General features: G+C 40.3%; 1 protein-coding gene across 8 annotated transcripts in view; it reads right to left on the bottom strand.

Annotated features, from left to right (window-relative positions):
* The window catches only part of LOC120529798 (rho GTPase-activating protein 21-like), a 408,601-nt gene that overhangs the window by 108,410 nt on the left and 272,210 nt on the right, over positions 1 to 27,981 (bottom strand). For all 8 annotated transcript variants that reach the window (XM_039753942.1, XM_039753944.1, XM_039753943.1 and 5 more), the window contains 2 exons: positions 23,864 to 23,956; positions 14,708 to 14,786 (listed from right to left, as the gene is read on the bottom strand). In XM_039753942.1, the coding sequence (XP_039609876.1) occupies positions 14,708 to 14,786; positions 23,864 to 23,956 (172 nt within the window). The remainder of the gene's footprint in view (positions 1 to 14,707; positions 14,787 to 23,863; positions 23,957 to 27,981) is intronic.

The raw sequence follows: 27,981 nt of genomic DNA, 5'->3' as shown, positions 1-27,981 counted from the left end.
CTCTATTAATGTGCTTGGACACCGAGCTCTGTGAACAGCCAGCCTCTTTAGCAATGACCTTTTGTGTCTTGCCCTCCTTGTGCAAGGTGTCAATGGTCGTCTTTTGGACAACTGTCAAGTCAGCAGTCTTCCCCATGATTGTGTAGCCTACAGAACCTGACTGAGAGACCATTTAAAGGCTTTTCCAGGTGTTTTGAGTTAATTAGCTGATTAGAGTGTGGCACCAGGTGTCTTCAATATTGAACCTTTTCACAATATTCGAATTTTCCGAGATACTGAATTTGGGACTTTCATTAGTTGTCAGTTATAATCATCAAAATGAAAAAAAAATAAACATTTGAAATACATCAGTCTGTGTGTAATGAATGAATCTAATATACAAGTTTCACTTTTTGAATGGAATTACTGAAATAAATCAACTTTGTCAGGATATTCTAATTTTGTGACCGGCACCTGTACACCGTATATCACAGTATTAGATTAAAAAATGTAAAACCATGTTGCATACTCATTAATGTTGGTGCATCAGATCTAGATTTTCAAATCCTATGACAACCACTGGAGTGTCCAGCATAACCCATCTGAAAATAAAGAAAAGCTCAAGTATACCTCCACATCCCAAGATGTACCTTTTAAGTGTGGATTGGATACTGCACGTTGGCGTGGTATTAATTAGTGTGGTTGTACAAATAAACATGTTTAAATTGGGACAAACAGCTTCCCCAGGGCTGGTTCCAAACTTGTGCCAATGCCCTGGCATCTTAGAAAACCAATAATGAATAAAGCAAATGCAGAAAAAGAGAACAATAGGTCAATGGTTTCAATAAGGATCTCCTCATAACCAGTGACAGTTCCCAGCTTTGAGTCCTGCATAAGTTATGAAGACTTGGCACTGAACTTATTGGGACCAAAAAAAAAAAACCCTTAAGTTTCATGATGCATAACTAAAGTCCTCACCTCTTAACCAAGCTGATCTTAAATTCATCTTTGTGTGAAACACCCACACTTTCCATTTCAAAATATAAAATTTACAAAATATTTATCAGATATCAAACTAAACAGAAAGCGCAATCTGATAACAGTAAAGCGGCATGTCTGGACTGATGGAATTCCATTTTACGAGTGTTTACTTAACCGCAAAAATTCTTTATATACCGTACATTGTATTCTTGTACTGCAATTAGATATTCGAGCTATTTTTAGTTATAAATTGTATTTTATTTTTGACAGTTGACACTTTCTATAAACTCATTACTTGAAAATCAGTAATTTAAAATGAGAACAAACCAAAGTGCAGTACAGTGCCCTCCATAATGTTTGGGACATTTTCCATTTATTTCCCCCTCTGCTCCATAGTTTAAGATTACAAATCAGACAATTCAGACATTATTAAAGTGCACAGAGCAGATTTTCATTTAAGGGGATTTACATACATTTTATGACAACTCTCTTTCTACATGGACTATAATGTTTGTGACAATTGGCATCACAGCTGTTACTCAATAAAATATCACTAAAAGTCTACAGCCAAATTTATCCCTGGCAACAACAGACAAGTTGCATCTTTACTGAACCAGGATAAACAGTGTAAATATAAAAAGTGTACATCCCTTCAATATTTTGACAGTATATACAATAGAATAGTCTTATACATAAACGTCTACGCGTGGAAGTGCGTGCGTGTCTGTCTGGCCCATATTTTACAGAACACTTAATCACAGAGGACACCAAGTATCTTTACTCTTCTGTGCGGGGCATCTGTTGATGAAGAAATTTTCACAGATCTTGACTTTGCTGACGATGCTGTGATCTTCGCGGAGTCAATGGAGGCTCTGATTGCAGCGCTCGAGAGACTGAGTGAGGAGTTCGAGTGTCTGGGCTTGCGAGTGTCCTGATAAAAACCAAGATCACAGGCCTTTAATGACCCCTTGGGTGTCTGTCTGCGGAGAGAGTGTCGACCTCGTTGAGAGGTTTACTTATCTCGGTGGTGACATTCATGTCTCTGGTGACCCTTACTGTGAAGTCAACAGATAGACTGGGACAGCATGGAGGTCACTGGAAAAGGGTGTGTGGCGCTCCCGATATCTGTAAAAGGACGAAGGTCCAAGTCTTTAGAGTCCTGGTGGTTCCACTCTTGCTATATGGTTGTGAGACATGGACGCTATCCAGTGACCCGAGACGAAGACTGGACTCTTTTGGTACTGCCTCTCTCCGGAAAATCCTGTGGCACCGTTGGTTTGACTTTGTGTTGCATGAGCAGTTGCTCGCGGAGTCCCAAATGAGGCACATTACCTGCATTGTGAGGGTGCGTCAGTAATAGCACTACGGCCATGTGGCACTCTTACCCCCAACCAACCAAGAGGGTGATCCAGCTCATAAGGTCTTCATTGTTGGGGACCTACGTGGCTGGACCAGGCCAAGGAGTCGCCCACGTAACACCTGGCTGCGGCAGATAGAGGGTCATTTCCGGAGGGTGGGACTGGACTGGTCTGCCAACCTGGATCCCGAACTGTTTCGTCGTGTAGTGGGTGCATCAACACAATGTACCAGTGCATGCTCCCCAACTTGACATGTTGTAGGCCTATCTTTACTGAACCAGGATATACAGTGTAAATAAGTGTACAACCCTTCGATATAGTCATGACCAAAATTATCTGAACCCCTGGAATTTTCCCAGAAAATGTACCATTTCTCCCAGAAAATTGTTGCAATTACAAATGTTTTGGTATACACGTTTATTTCCTTTATGTGCATTGGAAAAACACAAAAAGAGATAAAAAGCCAAATCTGACATTTCACACAAAACTAAAAAACCGGGCTGGACAAAATTATTGGCACCCTCAACTTAATATTTGGTTGTACGCCCTTTGGAAAAAAATAACTGAAATCGAGCGCTTCCTGTAACCATCACCAAGCTTGTTACACCTCTCAACTGGAATTTCCGACCACTCTTCTTTTGCAAACTGCTCAAGGTCTCTCAGATCTGAAGGGCACCTTCTCCCAACAGCAATTCTGAGATCTCTCCGTAAGTGTTCAATCGGATTTAGATCCGGACTCATTCCTGGACACATCAGAACTCACCAGCGCTTTGTCCTTAACCATTTCTGGGTGCTTTTAGAGTATGTTTGGGGTCATTGTCCTGCGGGAACACCCATGACCTTTGACGCAGACCCAGCTTTCTGACACTGGGCCCTACATTGCACTCCAATATCTTTTGGTAGTCTTCAGATTTCATGATGCCTTGTACACAGCCAAGGCATCCAGTGCCAGAGGCAGCAAAACATCCCCAAAACATCTTAGAACCTCCTCCATGTTTGACTGTAGGTACTGTGTTGTTCTTTTCTTCGTAGGCCTCATTCCGTTTTATGTAAACAGAAGAATGATGAGCTTTACCAAAAACGCTCTACCTTGGTCTCATCTGTCCACAAGACGTTCACCCAGAAGGATTTTGGCTTCCTCAAGTACATTTTGGCAAACTCCAGTCAGGCTTTTTTATGTTTCTGTGTCAGCAGTGGGGTCCTCCTGACTCTCCTGCCATAGCGTTTCATTTTGTTCAGATGTTGACGGATAGTTTGAGCTGACACTGTTGCACCCTGAGTCTGCAGAACAGCTTGAGGTTGATTGGGGCCGATTATCCACCATTCAGACTATCCTTCATTGCAGTCTTTTATCAATTTTTCTCTTCCGTCCACGTCCAGGGAGATTAGCTACAGTGCCATGTGTTGTGAACTTCTTGATTATGTTGCGCACAGTGGACAAAGGAACATGAAGATCTCTGGAGATGGACTTGTAGCCTTGAGATTGTTGATATTTTTCCACAATTTTTGTTCTCAAGTCCTCAGACAATTCTCTGCTCTTCTTTCTGTTCTCCATGCTTAGTGTGGCCCACTCAGACACACAACAGAAAGGTTGAGTCAACCGTTCACAATTTTAACTGGCTTCAGGTGTGATTGCTATATTGCCAGCACCTGTTTCTTGCCACAGGTGAGATCAAATGAGCACCATATGCTTGAAATAATTTTGAAAAAGTGGCAATAATTTTGTCTGGCCCATTTTTGGAGTTCTGTGTGACATGTCAGATTTGGCTTTTTTTCCCCGTTTTTTGTGTTGTTCCTATGCACATAAAGGAAATAAACATGTGTATACCAAAACATTTGTAATTGCAACAATTTTCTGGGAGAAATGTTGTATTTTCTGGGAAAATTCCAGGGGTGCTGATAATTTCGGCCATGACTGTATTTTCACAGTTTATTTTACACAACACCTAATCACAGTAGACACGGAGTATCAGAAGATGATTGTTTTTAATCTTTACTCTTCAAAGTAAAACACAGATCTCTGCAAAGCGTTCTACATTAGTTACAGATATAAAACACTAATTAATATTAATGCCTTTAAAATGATGCATCTAAATCATCACTGTTGCAGCCAACTGGTTTTGGAATTCCCAGAGGTAGTTCAATGGAGGTCACCTATCTATAGTTTCAGTTAAATGTTGTATAAATGCAACACACTGTGGAAGGTGCAGCTTGTGCTGAGTCAGTAGGATTGTCAAACCCTCGGGACAAAGACAAATGACCTGTTAAAGAAACTTCAAGCCACTCCATGGAAAGGCGATTTAAAACTTCCAAGACATGGGATGGATTAAAAAAAAGAGCCATTGAATACCCCTTGGAGTTCAGTTAAATCAGACATTAAGAAATGGAACGAATATGGCACAGCAGTAAATCTGCCTAGAACTGGTCACTCACAAAACCTGAGTGATCGTGTAAGAGGACAACTAATGAGGAAGGCCATCAAGAGACTTCTGAGAACTCTGAAGGGGTTACAAGATAATCTGCTGCACAGGAGGGAGGGTAGCAAAGATAACATCACTGAAAAGGCAGAGTTTGTCGGAAGGCACATAATAAACCGTGAAGCTGCAAGAAAGTGCTACGGTCTGATGAGACCACAATTGATCTTTTTGACTATCAGACTAAAGGCTATGTTTAAACCCTGTAGATCAGGGGTGGGCAAAGTCATTCCTGGATGGCGGTTTTTGTTCCAACCCAGTTGCTTAATTAAAAAAAAGTCCTTGTTAATTATTTAATTTCAGGGCTCGTTAGTGCTTTAACTCTGCCATGTCAAGTCATTCTCATATCCTAGATGTTTTTTTCCTTTCTAAGGATATCATCCAAATCATTTGAAGTCAAAACAGATGAGTAATTCTCAGTCATTCACTTTTTTCTCTTCATTTTCTTTCAAAGTATTTAATTAAACCAAACAGTGCACGATAAACACACGCAGGTATAAATGGAAACAAGCTTAATGGAGAAATGACAAATTTCTTTTGTCATTTGCATCTGATTGCCAATAAGGGGTGACTAAAAACCAAGAATACAGCTGTTTAAGACTAAAATAAGCAATAAGGGTTCAAAATCTAAACGAGCGAGACAACAAAAATGAAGCAGAAGTGTTACTTGGGCAATATGGGATTCTTACGAAGCAACTGGGTTGGAACAAAAACCTGCAGCCACTGCGGCCCTCCAGGAATGACTTTGCCCACCCCTGCTGTAGATTATCAAAAACCACCATCCCTTCCATGAAACAGGGTGGTGGCAGACTCAGGGTGGTGGGATGCTTCACTGCAGCAGGTTCAGGAAGGCAGCAAAATATGGGGAAATCCTGGAAGCAGTTTGCAAAATTCCCAGATTTGTTCTCCATCTAGTCAACAGGCAAAAACACAAAGCCAAAGTTACACAGGAATGGCTTCAAAAGAAAAATATGTCCATGTGCTGAAGTGGCTGAGACAGAGAAATTGTGGATGGATTTGAAAAAGAATGTTCACTCATGAGCGCCAACACACCTGACATGACCCTGAGCAGTTTTGAAAACCAGACGAAAAATGGAGGAGACTCAACATGCAAAGCTGATAAAGAGAAAGAGACCAAGGAAGCCATGACAGCCAAAGGTCCAGCTAATAAGTATTCACCCCTTTCAAGTCAGCATATATGTGGCCAATTATTGAGTGTTTTATATTTGTAAATAATTTAGAATACATTGAAAAAGAGATTCTTTAAGAGTGAAAACAGAACTTTGCAGTTCATCAATGTCAAAAACCCAAATTAAAGTCACAGCAATTCAGCACTGAATAACAATGAATTGTTAAAAAAAATATAAGGGGGCAAATTATTTTTTATTGGTACTGCATTATCTGGATTTCTTCTGTACATAGTTTACTGGTACGTCTCCAGTATTTAGAACATACCCAAAGAGAAATCCTAAGTCACCTTCCTCTTACAAAATGCAAATCATCTTCAACTTACAAGGTTGTTTATGCAGTTCCAAAAGATGGCTTTGCTTTTACAACATGGTTAAAATGTGACTGATATCCATTTCTGACAACCTCCCAAAATGGTCCGAGTGAAGCAATCACAGGTGCACTTACAGCTGGTGTTTCATGCGGTCAAGTGCTATTTGACTGTGACCACATCACTGAAAACACATGTTAATGCCAGCATGTGAAAGCTGCCTAACATGGACTCTAATTACAGTCTCAAATTAATCCCTCCCAAAAATCAAGTTTTTGAAAATTTTAAACAGTATTCAATTTTAATATGTGTGCTTTTCCTAGAGTTTCTTTTGCTTACAGTTTAGAAGACAATAACTGTACATTACACTATCGGTCAAATGTTTTACATCATCAGTTTTTTTCATTTTGTCTTCAAATTTAATCAGTTGAAATGCAATGATCGATCTTAAATGGTGGAAAAGTAAGCAGTAAACTCTTAGGTTAGCAGCATACTGATACAATGCATTGCCGCACCCACCACAAACCAACTCAGGATCTGGATTAGGACCCGAGTGCAGCCATGCAATGGGTGATACCTCAGCACCACACTAGTCTATCTTACAGACAGACCTCAGTATGTGCATCTTGGGAACTGCAGGTCTGACATTGTGGTCAGCAACACAGGAGCGCCTCAGGGGACTGTGCTTTCTCCGGTCCTGTTCAGCCAACATACATTGGACTTCCCATACAGCTCGGAGTCCTGCCACGTGCAAAAGTTCACTGACGACACTCCTATGGTGGGCTACATCAGGAGTGGGCAGGAGGAGGAGGAGGAGTAGAGGAACCTAATCAAGGACTTTGTTAAATGGTGCGACTCAAACCACCTACAACTGAACACCAGCAAAACCAAGGAGCTGGTGGTGGATTTTAGGAGGACCAGGCCCCTCATGGACCCTGTGATCATCAGAGGTGACTGTGTGCAGACCTATAATTACCTGTGGGTGCACTGGATGATAAATTTGACTGGACTGCCAATACTGATGATCTGTGCAAGGGAGGACAGAGTCGACTATACTTGATTAGAAGGCTGGTGTCCTTCAACATCTGTAATAAGATGCTGCAGATGTTCTACCAGACGTTGTGGCGAGCACCCTCTTCTACGCGGTGGTGTGCTGTGGAGGCAGCATAAAGAAGGACGCCTCACACCTGGACAAACTGGTGAGGAAGGCAGGCTCTATTGTAGACACGGAGCTGGACAGTTTGACATCTGTGGCAGAGCGACGGGCGCTGAGCAGGCTCCTGTCAATCATGGAGAATCCACTGCATCCACTGAACAGGATCATCTCCAGAGGAGCAGCTTCAGAGACAGACTGCTGTCACCGTCCTGCTCCACTGACAGACTGAGGAGACCCCACACTATGCGACTCTTCAATTCTACCTGGGGGGGTAAACGTTAACATTATACAAAGTTATTGTCTGTTATACAGGGTGAGGCAGAAAGGACGGATGTCTTTGAAATGGTAGGTGGCGTTAGGTTCGCGAAGTCTTAGCATTTTTTTATTTTATTTTTATTTGAAGCCATGGAGCCATGAACGATAGAACACTGTTTCAGTGTATGACTTTTTTATCAAGAACAACCAAGCTATTACCGCAGTTCAGCATGAGTTTCGTTGCCATTTCAATATCCACAGAAATAAAGTTGTTTTCCCGCTCTTAACACTATCCTACGTTGGGATAAAGCACTTCGTACACGAGGTACACTATTGAACAAAAGACCGCCGGGGGATACACGAACGGCACGTACCCCTGAAAATGTGGAAAGCGTACGACTAACCCTGCTGTGCAGTCCAAGTCGATCTGCTCGGAAGCATTCTTCTGAACTTGGCCTCAGTAATCGTTCGGTAAGGCGTATTCTGCATTTAGATCCCTACAAATTGTCAAATGCTATTTCAATATGAACTCAAATCTTTCAATAAATTTCTTTGTAAGAAAAAATGTACAATTTTGTGATTTTGTAAAAAAGTCCGTCCTTTCTGACTCACTCTGTACCTCCATTGTTATCACTCTTTAATTTAATATTGTTCTTTATCAGTATGCTGCTGCTGGAGTATGTGAATTTCCCCTTGGGATTAATAAAGTATCTATCTATCTATCTATCTATCTAGTCTCCCAGAGGTTTAAATTTAAAGATTAGGTTAGGAAGAATTTATTATCCCAGAGGGAAATTAGGTTAGCAAAATGCAAAAATAAGGATATTTCAGATTATAATAAATGGGCCTTCTTCAGGAAACAGCTAATAGGTTATAACCTACTGATGTGCTGCAGCAATTCAAGTAATGAAGTCTTGCAAGTTGAAGCAAACAATTTGCACAGGTGTCCCAACCTCTGTCGATTACTTAGAAAACCCCTCTGTGTGTCTTAAAGCAGACTTGGAACAGACTGTGTAACTACACCCTCTGAAGTGCTGCTTGGACAATATTACACTGTAGAATGGCAAGAAAACAGCAATGAGCAAATGAAATGAGGGAGAGCATTATTACCCTTGGAAGTGTAGGCCTTTCACTTAGAGAAATAGCAAAAAAAATAAATTAAATAAAATGTCAGTGAGTCCAATGGTGTCCTATACAATCCAAAAGGCAATTGGAAACTGGAAGAAACTCTGATAGGAAGAAATCTGGCAGAGCCAAAGTCACCAGCCAATCAGAAGACAAGTTTCTGAGAGTCACCAGTTTAAGTGATCGGCACCTCACAGTACCACAAAAGCAAGTGTCAGTTTCTACTGTGAAGAGGCGGCTTTCTTCCAGTCTCAGGTAATCCACAGCCGGTATTTCAAGGCCCTATTTTGTACTTTAAGGAATGGCTTTCTTACTGCCACTCGCCCTGTCAAACCAGTAGCACAATGGCCTCCTCTTCCATGTGTGCAAACAGCAGACACAGCAGCGCCCCCTCCTGCTGCTTTAGGGAAGTTACCTAACAGAGGGCAAAAAAAGTCACTTCTCTGGAAATAAATGGAAGGGGAAAGCAATTAGGTAAGCATATGTAAGACTGAATTGATTAAACAATATTATTATCTGTAGATTATTGTGAAGAACTGGCATGATCAACTTGCAGCTAAATGGTATTTAAACAAATTAATAACATGGGAATGGTGCAGCAATGGCTTTTGGGAGGATGGGGTTGGGAGAGTTCAATTAAGCCCCTGATCTCTGGCACCCAGCCCCTGACCTTTGTCTCAGATATACACAAACAATCGTGGCAAGCCCCTGAGATTCCATTGTTACGTCCATATTCCTGTTATACAATAAAACGGCTCCTTTCCAAGTTCTTACTTTTACTTATAATTTTAACAAATTACTGTGTTTTGACTCATATTATCTAGATGGGGAATTTGTTGAAGTTTCTTTTGTCTGTTCATTGGGTAATACTGATAATGACTTTATCCTATTGCGGTGGGCTAGTGCCCTGCCCAAGGTTTGTTTCCTGCCTTGCCTCCTGTGTTGGCTGGGATTGGCTCCAGCAGACCTGTTACCCTGTAGTTGGGATATAGTGGGTTGGATAATGGATGAATGGACTTTATCCTAGTATTGGTCATTTTGTATGAATAGATATTTTTGAATTGCTAATTATTTAGCACTAGCTGTGTAAGCCCGTGCTGTAAAAAGCCCAGGGGTCCTAGAAATTATTGAAATCGTCAGGAAAAAAAAACTGAAATGTAGAGATGTCTGGTAATTGAAAGGAACTACTCTGGGCATCTCTCTCACTGGAAGATATTTGTTTTGCCAACGTGCTCACATCGCTTGTTCATTAGCAGCGGGGAGGAAAACTAAAAGGAATACTGTTTTGCCAATGTTAGCAGCTAAGTGACTTTGCCTTTCTTCTCAGGTTTCGTTTTGCTGACGTGCTGGCCTCGCTCGTGTTATTAGTGGCTAAGCAAGTTTTCTGTTTCCTTGGAGGTGGAGTCCTTACCCCAAATCCACCTCTCACTTCCGGGCCGGACAGAAACACACACTTCCACGAGTAGACGTTTGTTTATATATATATATATATATATATATATTTTATATATAAAAAAGACTATTCTACTGTATATACTTTAAAAAATGTCGAGTCCAAAAAAAAAAAAAAAAAAAAGGGCATCAGTTAGTCACAGACCCTCCACTACTGACACACATCAGTCAATGCAATTCAGGTGCTGTGAAAATGGCAAATAGATTTCTGTAAAAGTTATTGAGCCACCACACACCTCCATTTTAAACGCCATTGCAAAAAGGGCCGTTAATAAGCACGTATTTAATGTTGTCTATGAATGCAGTCGATTATCACTATTACTTTTAAATACAACTCATTGTACATGTCAAAACTGAATTTTGGATGAAGTAAATAATATGAACTGTTCCAAATTTCATATCAGTTAACTTAGGTCACCAAACACACCTGAAAGTTACACCATGCCAACATTGTCTAAATTATTAATTATTAATTAATTAGAGATAAATTGCTGGCTTTATGGTAAATGTGAAGAAAGTTGACTCAGCAATTCAAGAGGTCAAGACCTAGAATACCACCTGGGAATTTACTAAAACTGCATGTGTGAACAAACTGATAGGGCAAGCACTCAAAAATGTTAATGGTCTAACCCAGTGGTTTTCAAACTGTGAGGCGCAAAGTAACAAAAAGGGGGGAGTGAAGATGTAAAAAAAGAAAACAAGAATCGAAAATATGAAAAATACATCTATTGAAACCAAAACAAATTAACTTAAACTACATTCTGATACAAGAAAGATAAATATAAAGTTAGATAAATGTCGATAAAATTAAAATAGGTATAATAAAATATGCATCTATGATATATCATTAAATTAAAAAAGAACAAATTGGTATTAGTGGGCTCCTTTCAAAAAAAACGTTACGGGGGGCACGATTAAAACTGTTATGAAAACTCGGGTCAACAATACGTAAAGGCTGAGAAATGCTGGTCTAACGTAAGACACCTGACTACGATTATAGTGAGCCAATCAAATGCAGCTTGGGTGATGTGTGTTTATATATTTAAAAAAAAAAAAACACACTAATTGCACTTGTCTGTTGGAATGATCTGCAATGTTATTCATTTGAAAAGTATCTAGAAATTGGAATAACTGAAATAAACAAGCTCTTCCATACGAGTCCAGGAGGAAACTTAAGCTTGGATGTTGCCATCTTCTGATGTCTTCACAGCAGCTGTTCTCTACCGGCATAAGGATCTGTATGAAAAGGAGACAGCGAAGCAGCACTGAAATGGCCTGGATGCTGTGCATCGCCGATTGGGTGGATTACCAAAGTAGTAGTGCAAATCTCTGTATCCTTGCCGTTTCTCACATTTTCTAATTTTTAAATGTGCGGTTCAAATGGGTTTTTTTTGAGATTCAAGTTTATTTTGCAAAGATGACATGTGAGAAACAAGAGTCTTGTTTCAAGTTACTTTTCGATGGTGCTACAGTACATTTTTTACCCTCCAGACTCATGGATTTCTCTCTATTAAAATGAACAAGATGTTTAAAATGTCTCCTTGATGCTCACTCACATGTGTAGGGAGACATCTGCTTTATGCTCTTAATTGGCTCAATGAGGTTAAAGTAGACAAGTTTAACATTGTTAGTGATTTTTAAACGGATTAAATTTACTAATTTCTTCTACGATCATTTTACATTTACTGTGGTGTTGCAGGATTACAACACAAGTCAGTTTTCTGTGCACTGCGTCTCTAGAAAGCATTACAGATAGCTTGTCAGCAGCCTTGTGCTCTTGCTATTTTGATATTCGGCAGACTGCTCTACCCCTGCAGATAATCAAGTATAACCAAAAATTGACTTAGACAATGTTTCTCTGAATTAGTGAAACTGAGAATTGCCCAAAAAAGATATACTGGGGACCAGTCCTGAAAGAAGGCCTGGACAAGGATGTTAGCCAGCTAGATGAAGTCCTTAAACACTTTTGTTCTCCATTCAAATCAGCAATGAGGGGCTGCCATATTTTCTCACCACCTTTGATTTTGAATATAGGGCTCATGAATGACGACTGTCAAGTGACAGCAATGTTAAGGGATTAATAATGGAGACTGGCTATACAGAACATGCAACACGTCCTCACAGGAAGGGAACAACAACATTTATTTTGTTAGCACATTTTCATACAAACAATGTAGCTCAAAGTACTTTACATGATGAAGAAAGAGAAAAAAAGACAACATAAATAATTAAAATTAGGGAACACTAATTAACATAGAATAAAAGTAAGGTCCAATGGCCAGGGAGGACAGAAAAAACAAAAAAAAATCCAGAGGGCTGGAGAAAAAAAAAAAATCTGCAGGGGTTTCAGGCCACGAGACCACCCAGCCCCTTCTAGGCATTCTATCTAACAAATGACCTCAGCCAGTCCTCATGGTATTCAGGGTTCACATGGAAGAATTTGATGATGATCGTCATGTAGACTTCTGGCCTTTAATCCATCAATGTAGGGACATCACGGTGTTTTGATCAGGTGGTGGTGGCACAGATCGCCACCACAGAAAACCAGAAAAAGAACAGAAGAAAAAGGGAAGGAGCTGAGCTAGATATTACATGGGAGGTTGGGCGGAGTAGTGGCTCTGAGGCTAAGGATCTGCGCTGGCATCCCGAAGTTTGCCGGTTCAAATTCCCATCACTGCCAAAAGAGATGCTACTCTGCTGGGCCTTTGAGCAAGGCGCTTAACCTTCAGTTGCTCCAGGCGTGCTGTACAATGGCTGACCCTGCGCTCTGACCCCAAGGGGTATGCGAAAAGATGAATTTCACTGCGTGCTGTCCTGTATAACTAGGTATGTGACAAATAAAGAATTATTATGAATTATTAGAATTAAAAGTACTTTAACACACAGCTAGAATTGCTGCTACACAAAATGTTGACTCAGGAACTAGAATTAGTCAATAGCTTCCAAGTCACTCCTTGAGAGGGCCTGACAGGGCACATAGGCACTCAGACATGACTAGGAGTTCTGCATTTAGAGTTCATATCAGAGATAGTCACCTCAATGAGCAGTAAATTTTCAAAAATGAAGACAAATGTTGTCCCAGTAGCATTTCTAGACACGCTTCTGCTGAATAATTCAGTGGCTGAAAGTCCTCAGTGTTTGTGTGTCACAGAGAAAGACGTACAGCACTGTTCATAATGGCAATCAGTTTTGTTTTAATTTTCTCTTTTGCTACGACCTCCAGGAGGTCCAGAGTGTGTCCTATAACTGAGCCTGCCCTTTTAATTAGCTTGAAAATTCAGTGGACCTCTCTTGAGGTGATGTTACCAGTCCAGCACAGCTTAGAAAATTGCACTGGCTATTCACATACTTTCTTCATTCTCTCCTTTTTTTTACTACTTCCAGAGTGTGTCCCATAACTGAGCTTGCCCTATTAATTAGCTTGTTGATTCGGCTGTCCACTCTTGAAGTGATGTAACCTGGGCTGGGCTGCACACCACACTGGCCATCACAGAGTTAAAGATGTGACGGGTGTCACTTTCCACATTAAAGGAACACAGTCTACTAAGCAAAAAGAGCAAGCACTGCCCTTTCTTTTACAGTTCTTCTTTGTTATGAGACCAATCCAACCTGTCATTGATGTGGACCTCCAAGTGCTTGTAGGAGTGCACCATCCACTCCCTGAATAGTGACTAGACACAGAGGCTTCTTTGTGCAGAGAAACTCAATAGCCAGTTCCATGACTTTGCTAATGTTAAGTTGTAGACAATTCTCTATGCACCAAGAAACCAAGTTCTGCTCTGTCTCGGCCTCCTTTATCAATACACCCCATAAGAGGAGAATCACCTGAGAATTTCTGCAAATGACATGACCTGCTGTAATATTTATAGTTAGAGATGCACAGAGTGAAGAGGTTGGGAGAAAGACCTGTTCCTTGTGGTGCCCCAGTGCTGCTCACATCCTTGAAGTTTATCTCAGAAAAGCAAGATTAAACCCAAGAGAGTGCTGATCTCAGGGCACATTTGCTCATAAGGAGTCCATTTAGAGTGACCGATCAACCTAAAATGCAATTTTCTTGATACAATGAGGTAACAAATTTCAAGAGTGTTATTCATTTTAGCATCCCGAGTTCAAGACGCAGGCTTTGAAATCCTTCCTGAGAATTCTGATTATTCTTCTGCAAAACCAAAGATGGGTGTGCGTGTGTAGAGTTAACTGGCAACTCTACGTTTGCCCTGTGAGAGGACCCAGTGCTGGACTGTCTAATGCTGCTAAGATGGAAATGAGGATGGAAATAAGTTGAACAAGTTAAGAGAATGTATATTTTATATAAATGCATACATACTGAATAGTTGGTTTTCTGGAAAGCTACTGCATTGTCCCTTAGTGTTAAAGAAACACATTCAACCCCAGAAAGTCCTTAGTTTATAAAAAGGCAGACTTTACTTACCTGTTTTGAATTAAGGCTATTACTTGTGAGTAGGTCTTCCCAATGATACTTTCACCATTCACTTTAACAATCCTGTCACCTGCAAAAGAACCACCATTTCAATAAGATCACCACAAAAATGTAATACTGTTTGTAATACAGAACTTCTAAAAACTCTTAGAAAATCAAATTATAAAAGTCCAGAGAAGATTGGCAAGGCTGATTTAAGGACTAAGAGGTATGAGCAATGAGGAGAGACTGAAGAAGTTAAACCTTTCCAGTTTAAAGGTTTATGATATGTGAAAATAAAATCAAGAAGAACATGGAATGTATATGGAAACTGGAATATTCCACCTAAAAATTAATACTTTTTTTTTTTTTTACATTACTTATCCTGTGTTGTTTGTACAGATGACCAACAGAGAAGCTTTTAAAAGCAATGAGCTTCACTGGAGATCAGTGTGGTCTAAAGTTTATTAAAACATCTCTAGTTACATGTGAAGCTTAATCCTCATGTTAGTTATCAAGCTGTATGCTCACAACTTTCAGCACCCATGTATTTTTGCTAAAATATCTCTGTATACACTCACCGGCCACTTTATTAGGTACACCTTGCATGTACCAGGTTGGACACCCTTTTGCCTTCAGATCTGCCGCAATTCTTCGTGGCGTAGATTCAACAAGGTGCTGGAAACATTCAACAGGGATTTTGGTCCAAACTGATATAGCATCACGCAGCTGCTGCAGATGTGTCAGCTGTACATCCATGATGACCACATCCCAAAGGTGCTCTCCTGGATTGAGATCTGATGACTGTGGAGGCCATCTGAGTCCAGTGGACTCACTGTCATGTTCAAGAAACCAGTTTGAAATGATCTGAGCTTTGTGACATGGTGCGATATCCTGTTGGAAGGAGCCATCATAAGATCGGTACAACTATGGTCATAAAGGGATGGACATGGTCAGCAACAATTCTCAGGTAGGCTGTGGCAGTTAAATGATGATCAGTTGCTATTAAGGGTCCCAAGACTCTTCTAAGGCAGGATGGATCCATGCTTTCATGTCATTGACATCGAATTCTGACCCTACCATCTGAATGTCGCAGTATAAATCAAGACTCGTCAGACCAGGCCACATTTCTCCAATCTTCTGTTGTCAAATTTTGGCGAACCAGTTCGAACTATAACCTCAGTTGTCTGTTTGTAGCTGACAGGAGTGACGCCTGGTGTGGTCTCCTGCTTCTGTAGCCCATCTGTTTCAAGGTTTGACATGTTGAGTGTTCAGAGATGCTCTTCTGCATCCCTCAGTTGTAACAAGTGGTTATTTGAGTTACAGCTACCTTTCTATCAGCTCGAACCAGCCTTGGCATTCTCCTCTCAACTCTGGCATCAACAAGGCCTTTTTGCCCAGAGAACTGCTTCTCACTGATATTTTCCCTTTTTCAGACCATTCTCTGTAAACCCCAGAGATGGTTGTGCACGAAAATCCCAGTAGATTAGTTTCTGAAACACTCAGACCAGCCCATGCCATGTTCAAAGTCACTTCAATCACCTTTCTTCCAAATAATGATGCTTGGTTGAACTTCAGCAAGTCATCTTGACAAGGTCTACATGCAGAAATGCACTTAGTTGCTGCCACGTGATTGGCTGATTAGATATTTGTATTAAGAACCAGTTGATTCGGTGCGCCTAATAAAGTGGCGGATGAGTTTAAATACTTAAAATAAATACTGAAAAATAAGAGCAGTGCACGAACGTGAAGCATGTTGAGCTGAAGACAGGCTCTTGACCAATGAGGAGGGAGGAGAGGCAGGTCTTCAATACAAATGGAATAAAAAACGTGGCTGTAATGCAAGATTTTTTTCCATTGATGTTTTACTATTGTTTACTACTCTTCAGTGTTGGCCCCCATTAAAGCCCACTCTATCGCAGCATTTGTTACAATGCTGTCTTTCTGCACGAAAAACCAAAATGTAAAACTGTGTCAGCTCTAAACTCATACTGGTCAGTCATCAATCAGTTCTAATTAAAGTAGCAGTAAAAAGTGTATTTGAAGCATTTCACCTGTTACACTGCTAAGGACTTGTTAGATTTTCACCTGCAACCTGGTAAATCTGATGTTGGCTCTTTATTGTGTTTAAACAGATACGGTAATACAAAATAAAAAATAAAAAAAAGTTAAACGTGCAGTTCTTTGACACCCACTCATAACAGGCCCGAGGCAGATGTCTGTAGGCGTTCTTTGTTTACTTCAATTTTATAAAAGGTTGAAAACTTAAACGGGGCCACAAAAAGCAAATCTACTTTTGCTCAACAAAAACATACCTATAGTTGCTATAGCAAAGGACATTCCATCCTGCAATTTAAAGAAAGAATACCATTTATTTGTGTATAGCCCAAAATCACACAAGAAGTGCCGCAATGGGCTTTAACAGGTCCTGCTTTTTGACAGCCGACCAGCCTTGACTCTCTAAGAACACAAGGAAAAACTCCCAAAAAAACCCTTGTAGGGAAAAAAAAAAAAGGAAGAAACCTTGGGAAAGGCAGTTCAAACAGAGACGCCTTTCCAGGTAGGTTGGGTATGCAGTGGGTATCAAAAAAAGGGGTCAATACAATAGAATATGCAGAACAGAACACAAGTAATCCTCAATACAATATAATAGTGCAATAGAAATATTACAAGTACAGAGCAGAATTCAACAGTAGATGATATTACATAATACAAATTGGATTGGTTCAGAGTCCAGCCATCAAGCTGCTTCCCCCTATTGGCCATTCCACAGCTGAGTTAGTGCTGGGCCAGCCAATCCGATGAAAGGATCCCTCTACCTGATTATTCCTGTGATCCTCCATCAGAGATGACTTTACTTTAGGCAGGCAAAGCAACTTGGAAGAAGCCACATTAAACGAGCTTCTTAATGATAGCCTAAAATCTGACATAACTCCACCAAAGAATTAAAATCCGTTAAGTCTGATTTACATTGTTAATTATAGAGTGCTGCACATGTACAATGTTTTTGGCTCAGTGGTTTAATAATTAAAAAAGAGACTAGTATTATAAAGTCATGTAGGGCAGCACTAGTTAACGAAGAACATGTGAGGAAGTAAAGACCAGGTTTAAATCTAATTACCACAGTGCCGTTAAACTGCAGGATTAATTATGATACACATGCACGGTACAATATTGTAACCACATTGGGTGCCACTGAGCCCAAACCCACAGACCCAGTAATGTCCAAGCACAACTCTGGGTGGAAACAAAGGATTTGTATTTGTTTCCAACACCTTTAATAATAACGCCAGCCAAAATGCACCAATACAGAATTCTCTCCCGTCCATTTGCAAGAGTGTTGCCCACTGCCTCCCAGTTCTCCATTTAACTGAGACAGCAGGTTTCCTTTTACGCTAGACCCAGAAACTGCTTCTGGTCTTCACTTATGTCCAAGTTCTCTGAAGCACTTCAGCTGTATGAAAGTTAGTCCTCCCTTGGCAGCACCCTCTTTGGACTCCCACGCCACCCTAACTGGGTGTAGCTCTGAGGAACACTGCCACCTGCTGTGTGAGAGGGCTCCTGGTGAGGCCACTCACACAATCCTTCCATTATGGCATCCTGGCCAAGTATGAATCTTCCCATCATCCCAGCCAGGATGCCTGTCCTTTCTTATGATACTGTATATACTGTAAGTGTTTTTGTGATAATCTGCACAGATTAGGAGCTATAAGGTGCACAGCACACCCCAGAATAAGCCCAGAATACCAACAGAAACTGGTCTTTCAAGCTTCACTTTCACCACGCATGTTAAAAAATATTTAAACTACAGCCTTTGAGTAATCAGCCTGACACCTCACATCCTTTTGTTCCCTGCAAATCATAAAACGTTTTGATAAAACTCACACTGTACAGTAACCAACAGAGAAGGCAGAAAACAGATTCCTGACTCCCCAGCATCACGGGTCTTGCTGCCATTTATTACATGTGCAAATTTGCTGATGCAAACAAACTTCACATCAAAGACTTCTAAAACTTTGTCTGTTTAATGTCCATTCATGGTGAAGTCAAGTAGTTCAATTAATTCTAACCAACGCCTGGTATCTGTTTTCTTACTCAAACCCTGCCTTAACACACAGCGGCTTTATCTGTTCTGTTATATGAATGAATTTAAAATACTACTCTCTTAAAGCTCAAAGATTCTGATGCTAGACATTCAACCTAAAGCCATTTATAGAGTCCTTCTGGGTTACACTCCTCCTTCTTGGTCACCTTTAACATTACCCCCACTATGACATTATCAGAACAGATTAACAATTTTATTGTCAGGCTTACTTCTTACTATGTCTCCTTCACATTTACCAAGTCATCTTCAGCAAGGGCAGAAATCTCATGGCAGTAGTTCGATTGTTGTCTGCAGTTAGGCGTGATGTTCTTTAGAAGATCTGGGCTAGGACCGTTTTTTTGTTTTCTTTGGTTGTTGCTGATAGTAGCATAGTGTTGTAAAGGATAAATTTGATATTTTTCCAAATCAGTTATTTCTTCACAAATATGCTATATATGAATTTGCCATGCAACTGTGTTCCAAAGTTAATCAGTTTCTATAAATTAAAACAAAATATATTGCTCACTCCGATGCTTTGCATTGGAGGCAATGAGCCACAGAGGAAAAGCTTAATAACTTAGCAAATGCATTCATTATTCCAACCATGACAGTTGTGGATTAACCGCAAGCCGCAGATCAATAGACACACAATGTAAAATAGTTTATACTGTACATGTCATTTTTGAACAAAACACAGTATTAGGAGAGTCAGCCATTTTAAAAGAATACCAGATGAGTGGGGTAGCTCAGCACTTGGTGTGGCATCCCCTCAAAAGACCACATCAAAGGAAACTGTTGGTGCCATGTGGTTAGCTTTGTTTCAATTTACTTCCATATAAACGTGAGAATTCCCACAAGCGAATACAAAACGCATCCCTACCATAAGACAAATAGTACCAGGAATGTGTGATAAAATGATTTTCATACGGTGGGCTGGTGCCCTGCCCAGGGTTTGTTTCCTGCCTTGTGCCCTGTGTTGGCTGGGATTGGCTCCAACAGACCCCCGTGACCCTGTAGTTGGGATATAGCAGGTTGGGTAATAGATGGATGCATGGATGATTATTTTCAGACCCCTTTTGTTCTTACAAGCATGCATCAGAAACACGGAAAATGTGGATCAACACTCAACAACTGTTTTGGCTTGTAAAATGTGATGTATTTTTGTACATTTTCAAAAGATTCTCCTCTGTTGCCCAATAGGGTCAGATCTACCATGAAATTGATGAAGCTTAAGCCTTAGGGCTTCTAATCACAGGAGGGGCCCAGGAAGAGACTTTAATCCACACTGCTTAAAAATTTTGGGTATCCACTCTATGAGAAAGGGTTTAAAAAACATAATAATACTATACTGTTTATTTTGCTGGAGATGGGGGGTGTTTGTGTTTGCTCTAAGGCAGCCCAAAAATCAGTTATTTTTTTTTATTTATTTATTTTTTTAATCTTTTGCACTATTCCTTTTCCATTTTACCAACAAAAATTTGAACACAAAAGATAATAATAATATTAATATAGTGGTACCTTGAGATACGAGTTGAATTCATTCCATGACCGAGCTCGTAAGTCAAAATGCTTGAGTCTCAAATCAAATTTTCCCCATTGAAATAAATTGAAATGAGATTAATTGGTGCCAGCCCCCAAAAAGCCACCCCAAATGTTTTGGTAAATGTTTTCAACATAAGAAAACTGTATTTACAATGAAAAAATACTGTATACAAACAAAATAAAAGCGAATACATAAAAGAGAATCTAAAGAAATAAACAGCGTATTGTATTAATTTTTTCTTTCACTCCATTCATCCATCCATTCTCTTCCGCTTATCCGAGATCGGGTCGTGGGGGCAGCAGCTTGAGCAGAGATGCCCAGACTTCCCTCTCTCCCCAGCCACTTCTACTAGCTCCTCCGAGGGAATTCCGAGGCGATCCCAGGCCAGCCGGGAGACATAGTCCCTCCAGTGTGTCCTGGGTCTTCACCGGGGCCTCCTCTCGGTTAGACGTGCCCGGAACACCTCACCAGGGAGGCGTCCAGGAGGCATCCTGATCAGATGCCCGAGCCACTTCATCGGACTCCTCTTGATGCTCTACTCTGAGCCCCTCCTGGGTGACTGAGCTTCTCACCCTACCTTTAAGGGAAAGCCTAGACACCCTGCGGAGGAAACTCATTTCAGCTGCTTGTATTCGCGACCTCGCTCTTTTGGTCACTACCCATAGCTCATGACCATAGGTGTGGGTAGGAACATAGATTGACCAGTAAATTGAGAGCTTTGCTTTCGGCTCAGCTCCTTTTTCGCCACGACAGACCGATGCAGAGCCTGTATCACTGCGGATGCCGCACTTCACTTTTGCTTAACTTAATTTTCTTCTTCACTAGTTTTTTTCTTTTTTGCCACACTTTCGCAACTTTCATTCGCAGGGCGTTTCAATAGAAACCTTTCTTCTTCCTCCCCTTTAGAATGTTTCTGAAATGAGTTAGGCAAGTGTCATTAAATAGCACCGCTGCACAATCAGTTGCAACTTTTTCAGGGTGTTTCTTTTCAATCAGGTCCGAAACTTTTTCCACATTGCCAACACTTTCTTTACCTCACTTGAAGAGATAACCTCCTCCGCGTTACCAATCTCCTGCAGAACCTCCACATGTTGCTGTGTCTGTAGTTCCGTCAACTCCTCCGTCGTCAGTTCCTCGACAAGCTCTTTGCTGGCTCGTATCTCGAATTCTGGCTCATAATTCAACCCAAAAAATCAATCTAGTGAAGGCTCGTATCTCAAAAAACTCATTTGTTGGGGCACTCGTATCTCAAGGTACCACTGTATAGTGTAATTCACTTCTACAGCAATTTTAATCAACATGATGAAGAAGACAGCAGTGATAAACCAGACCTCATTGAGGGTTACGACGGGACATCCATTAACAATTCAAGCTTCAAGGTCCCCCATAAATGTGGTCCGCCATTGTATCCCACACCCTCCATTGTAAAGTGGCAGTGTGGGCAAGATTTTTTTTTTTTTTTTTAACTTTCAAACAAAATTTTACTTGGCAAATGCATATAAAGCATGTTTGTGAAGAAAAAACTTTGACTTGACAAAACACCAAACTTATCTTTTAGCATTCACTTATATGCTCAAGAATACAACAAGATTAAAAATCATGAACTTCAAAATTAACTTTCCTTTTTAAAGGTGAAAAAGTGTTCAAATGAAAAATAAATGTTTCTTAAATTCATAAAAAACCAGAAGTGCTCACAATGGGTGGGAATATAAGGCAAAATAAAACAAGGCTGACCACTCATATCTGAAAACAACTTCTATTAGTGGTGGCCTGGTATTGGGTTTGTTTTTGTCATCACACTTTCATTCTTTCATAAATGGACAGTCTCCAACTTAGAAAGCAGAAGACCGCCACTGTAATGGTTTTCTTTCAGACTTTACAAGTCATCATAATACTGCTCTACAGAGATTTCATGACAAGGAAGCAAGGGCTAAAACGAGAACGACAATAACTTCTGCCTCTAAATCATGAAACAGACATCCAGTCCAGGGTAAAACTATAGGACTATGGGGGACAGAGTTTACAGCTACAGGAGCCAAACCTCCAGAATGATCACTCAGTTAATACAGCTTCAATAAATCTTCAGACCCCGTTTGTCAGCATTGTGATCTTCTGAAAGGACAGTTGGCTGAAAGAGATTTTCATATTGCCTTTAAATAAATGCATAAACCACTTTAACTGGCTTTTTACAAACTTTCTCTCCGTTGACTCATGAAAACACTCAGAGCGCACATTAAGATCTCAAGATGCCAGTCTGCTTCTGATTCCAAGGATTAATAAAATAACAGTGGGAGGTCGAGCTTTTAGTTACAGGGCCCCTAAACTGTGGAATGGTCTGCCTGCTACTATAAGAGATTCCCGTTTGGTCTCAGCTTTTAAATCCCGGATGAAGACTTACTACTTCAGTTTAGCACACCCTGACTAGAGCTGCTGATTAAATGTGCAGACTGCATCTCTGTTGTTAGTCATTAGCACTAAAACATAAGTAACATGATAGTTAGAATTGGATACTAACCCTCACCTATTCTGTTTCTCTTCTCGATACTCAAATATGGCACTTGGTGCCACGGCCCACCTGCCAAGTTGTTTTGCCTGTCTAAGGTAAAGTCATCCCTGATGGGGGAATCGCAGGAATCGTGGGAAAGAGGGGTCCTTTCATCGGATTAGCGTTATTTCAGCTATGGAATGGCCAAATGGGGGAGGCAGCTTGATGAATGAGGTCTCCAGGACTCTATAAACAAATCCAAATCATATTATGTGATATCATCTACTGTTAAATTCTACTCCGTACTTCAAAAGTTTTTATTTTTATACTGTATTGAGGATTTGTTCAGTTTTGTGTATTGTATTGTATTGTCCCCCTTCTTTTTGACACCCACTGCACGCCCAACCTACCTGGAAAGGGGTCTCTCTTTGAATTGCCTTTCCTGATGTTTCTTCCATTTTTAGCTACAAGGTTTTTTTGGGAGTTTTTTTCTTGTCTTCTTCGAGAGTCAAGGCTGGGGGGCTGTCAAGAGACAGGGCCCTGTTAAAGCCCATTGCGCCACTTCTTGTGTGATTTTGGGCTATATAAAAATAAATTGTATTGTATTCAGATACACATTGTGACGTGACATGTTCCGTGTTGGCCAGACATGCAAGAAAGAATTTCACTGTACTGTATGTGTGTCAATACTCCTGCTAGACATACCTTCAATGCATTCATTTTGAAGTTATACAGAATGTCCAAATAAGTAGGTGCAACTAATTCTTGGCCATTGCTACTGGTGTAAACTATAAATATTGGTAAAATAACTTTAAACTTATATTTGAAATGAATCTGGGAGTTATTCTTCCATACTTATTTTCCGAGTTGAATCCTGTAACTAGACTATCAGGGTTGGCTCTGACTTCCTAGGCTCCTAAACCTGGTGTTTGGGGGGGGGGGTCTTCTGAATAAATGGATAGATGGTTTTATTCTTGGAAATGTTGAACCTCCCAGTACTACTGGAACAAAATACATTTGCTCTGTTACTCAGGAAAAAAATTCAGAAAATCTTACCAGTGCAAAGTCCAGCTTCATGTGCAGGTCCACCTTCTTTCACTTGCTTTACAAAGATGGTGTCCATGGGTTCCAGCCGACTCTTTTGTCTCCCTGCAGTGGTAAAAGTTACAATGAGGTATGCGATCTCACAGTTTTAATTAATTTATATATTTCACACTTTCATACAGAATATCTTGCACATTAAAATTACCCAGTACAGTTGTGTACAAGTTTTACAACAAACTAACAAGTAATGAGAATTCTGTGAAAATAACTTTACAAAAGGTTACCCTGCAACCATTTGTGTGAATGTTCTAAAGGGGTTTTAATAGTTTAGTATTAGCCTTGCTGCCATTAAAGCAAAAATGACAATTTGTTGAATTTTCCAAATACAAAGTCCAACTACAAACCACTTTATCACTAAAAAGCTTAAGCCATGTGAACATAGCAGAACACAGTGACACTGCTGCCAGAGTGTGCAGTAGTCTCACTAAAGTGCGACATAAAAAAATACTTCGGACGTTAGCGGCAGTAGGCTTTATACCCTAGGAAACAACTCACCCGAACTATTCTGTAACATTTTGGTGGTAATTTACAGCTCGGATGCTGATCTTGCTGATCATAAAATAGGTCATTACGATAGCAAGCGGTGAGAAAAATTCATAATTAATTGCAGAATTGCAGTATTTGAGGGTTCCTCTAGTGTGCCTCTTTCTCTTGCACGATTGGCTCAAACACGAATCAGCAAATCGTCATCTCATAATAGGCTTAAGTTTCGAGTTTGGTACTTGTCTGTCCAGCCATTTTAGCTGTAGACTGCCCTCAAGAAACACACACAGACACAGACACCCATCATCAAGATATCAATGTATCAATGTCTGCGGTATCAGAGGATCCTAAAACGTTGAGATCCATCGAAAACCAGAGATCTAAAGCTTTCGTTCCTCCCAAGCAGACGATAGGTTATGGTTGCAGAGGGCATAAAGCAATAAGTAAATGAACAACCGTCCATGACTGACAGAGAAATTGGGACAATATTTAATTTACACAATAAAATTAAAACTTCAAGACAACTAAAATTAAACTGCAACAACCACTCTGGAAGCACCATGTGTGAGCAACCATGTCAATGAGCCCCATGTCGGTAATCAGGTGGAAGCAGGAGGACCCTAAAGATGGCCTGTACTGTGTACATCATTTTCAGGACCTTATGTCTGGCTTTATTCCTTTCTATCCCATAATCCATTCTACATGTAAAGAACACTTCCAACTATTTCCACTCTAAATGATTGCCAAGCGCTAACAATTAAAGTTGACACTGTCAAGTGAACAGACGACAGAAAAATTCAACGTGCGGTAACTAATTCTGACAATCCTGCACTCTCACAGTGTAACGTTACACCGCACACTTCCTGCCAAGCAAACAAAACTTTAAAAACAAACTTCGCATTAATCGTGCCACCAAATCTGGAGAAATTAAGACTGAAGAAATGGCATACCTCATTGAAGATTGAAAAATATTTAAGAAGTGACTAAGCTGCAAAATATTTCATCCCATTTCCTTTCAGTCAAATGAAATCTAAGTTAGTAGCATTATCGAGATTTTGGTTTGTGCAGACCCTGTGTGAAGGCCACTCTGCATCCTGAACATCTTGAGCAATGAAACAGAACTAAAACGCTAAAACAAAAAAAGCAACAAAAGCACAACTTAGAACAAACAGTTACTTTTAAAGCATTTTCAAACTCCAAAACAGGAGATGTTTCGCTGCTTTCCAGTAAGGTTGGTAACATTTCATACCGTAAACATTCGAGCAAACTACACATATCAGTAAACATCCCGTTGGAGAATCGCAGACTTCTTTCATTGGGCAGAGGAGTTTTTGTCTCCTGAAAAAATATCATTGACGGTCGACAAGTTGTGCTTGTGCACTGCAGTATTTTCCATAATTACTTGGTTTATTTACCAAATAGAGCTCTAAGAGCAAACCGTCTGTTATCAAATAACTGGAAAAACTTGAATAAAAATATGTGTTTCGACGCATGGTACAAAACAGGACACATATCAAGTGGACGAGTGTACAAAAGAAGGGAAGCTCTGTGGAGGGCACACACTGATGTGTCTCAGTTTTAGAACAACAGACGTATCAGGCGAGTTTCATTTACTGTAACTGGGCAATGTTGCGCATTTACTTTCCAGTGGCCACCATAACACCTCAATTTAGGTTACTTCAAATCATATTTCTGCTGTTTTAACACCTAGAACTATTTGTTAATAATGTTAATTTTGAAATGTTTGCTACAAAATATACTACATATATAATGTTAGTGTATCTATATCGCTCCCAAAAAACGATCACACTGCGGGGACACCCCACATGTGCACATCACTTTAATGGACTAAGATTATGGGGTTTGAGCGTTGGTCTCATGGGGCACTGCTGCACACCTCCATGTCTGTTTCGATCAACCAAATGAATTTCCACCTTTAGCTTTTCTTTTTCAACTGCAGTACAATCATGTGTGCAAAGGGCATGTGTGAGATGCCTGATCGGGTGCTAGGCTTGGTCTGATTGTTAATTACGCATAGATAGATAGATAGATAGATAGATAGATAGATAGATAGATAGATAGATAGATAGATAGATAGATAGATAGATAGATAGATAGATAGATAGATAGATAGATAGATAGATAGATAGATAGATAGATAGATAGATAGATAGATAGATAGATAGACACAGTGGTGTGAAAAACTATTTGCCCCCTTCCTGATTTCTTATTCTTTTGCATGTTTGTCACACAAAATGTTTCTGATCATCAAACACATTTTACCATTAGTCAAATATAACACAAGTAAACACAAAATGCAGTTTTTAAATGATGGTTTTTATTATTTAGGGAGAAAAAAAAAATCCAAACCTACATGGCCCTGTGTGAAAAAGTAATTGCCCCCTTGTTAAAACATAACCTAACTGTGGTGTATCACACCTGAGTTCAATTTCCGTAGCCACCCCCAGGCCTGATTACTGCCACACCTGTTTCAATCAAGAAATCACTTCAATAGGAGCTGCCTGACACAGAGAAGTAGACCAAAAGCACCTCAAAAGCTAGACATCATGCCAAGATCCAAAGAAATTCAGGAACAAATGAGAACAGAAGTAATTGAGATCTATCAGTCTGGTAAAGGTTATAAAGCCATTTCTAAAGCTTTGGGACTCCAGTGAACCACAGCGAGAGCCATTATCCACAAATGGCAAAAACATGGAACAGTGGTGAACCTTCCCAGGAGTGGCCGGCCGACCAAATTTACCCCAAGAGCGCAGAGACGACTCATCTGAGAGGTCACAAAAGACCCCAGGACAACGTCTAAAGAACTGCAGGCCTCACTTGCCTCAATTAAGGTCAGTGTTCACGACTCCACCATAAGAAAGAGACTGGGCAAAAACGGCCTGCATGGCAAATTTCCAAGACGAAACCACTGTTAAGCAAAAGAACATTAGGGCTCGTCTCAATTTTGCTAAGAAACATCTCAATGATTGCCAAGACGTTTGGGAAAATACCTTGTGGACTGATGAGACAAAAGTTGAACTTTTTGGAAGGCAAATGTCCCGTTACATCTGGCGTAAAAGGAACACAGCATTTCAGAAAAAGAACATCATACCAACAGTAAAATATGGTGGTGGTAGTGTGATGGTCTGGGGTTGTTTTGCTGCTTCAGGACCTGGAAGGCTTGCTGTGATAGATGGAACCATGAATTCTACTGTCTACCAAAAATCCTGAAGGAGAATGTCCGGCCATCTGTTCGTCAACTCAAGCTGAAGCGATCTTGGGTGCTGCAACAGGACAATGACCCAAAACACACCAGCAAATCCACCTCGGAATGGCTGAAGAAAAACAAAATGAAGACTTTGGAGTGGCCTAGTCAAAGTCCTGACCTGAATCCAATTGAGATGCTATGGCATGACCTTAAAAAGGCGCTTCATGCTAGAAAACCCTCAAATAAAGCTGAATTACAACAATTCTGCAAAGATGAGTGGGCCAAAATTCCTCCAGAGCGCAGTAAAAGACTCGCAAATGCTTGATTACAGTTATTGCTGCTAAGGGTGGCCCAACCAGTTATTAGGTTAGGTTAGGCA

Source organism: Polypterus senegalus, chromosome 5, assembly GCF_016835505.1.
Source record: "Polypterus senegalus isolate Bchr_013 chromosome 5, ASM1683550v1, whole genome shotgun sequence".
Lineage (NCBI taxonomy): Eukaryota > Metazoa > Chordata > Cladistia > Polypteriformes > Polypteridae > Polypterus > Polypterus senegalus.
This window is presented reverse-complemented; position numbering and strand designations above follow the sequence as displayed.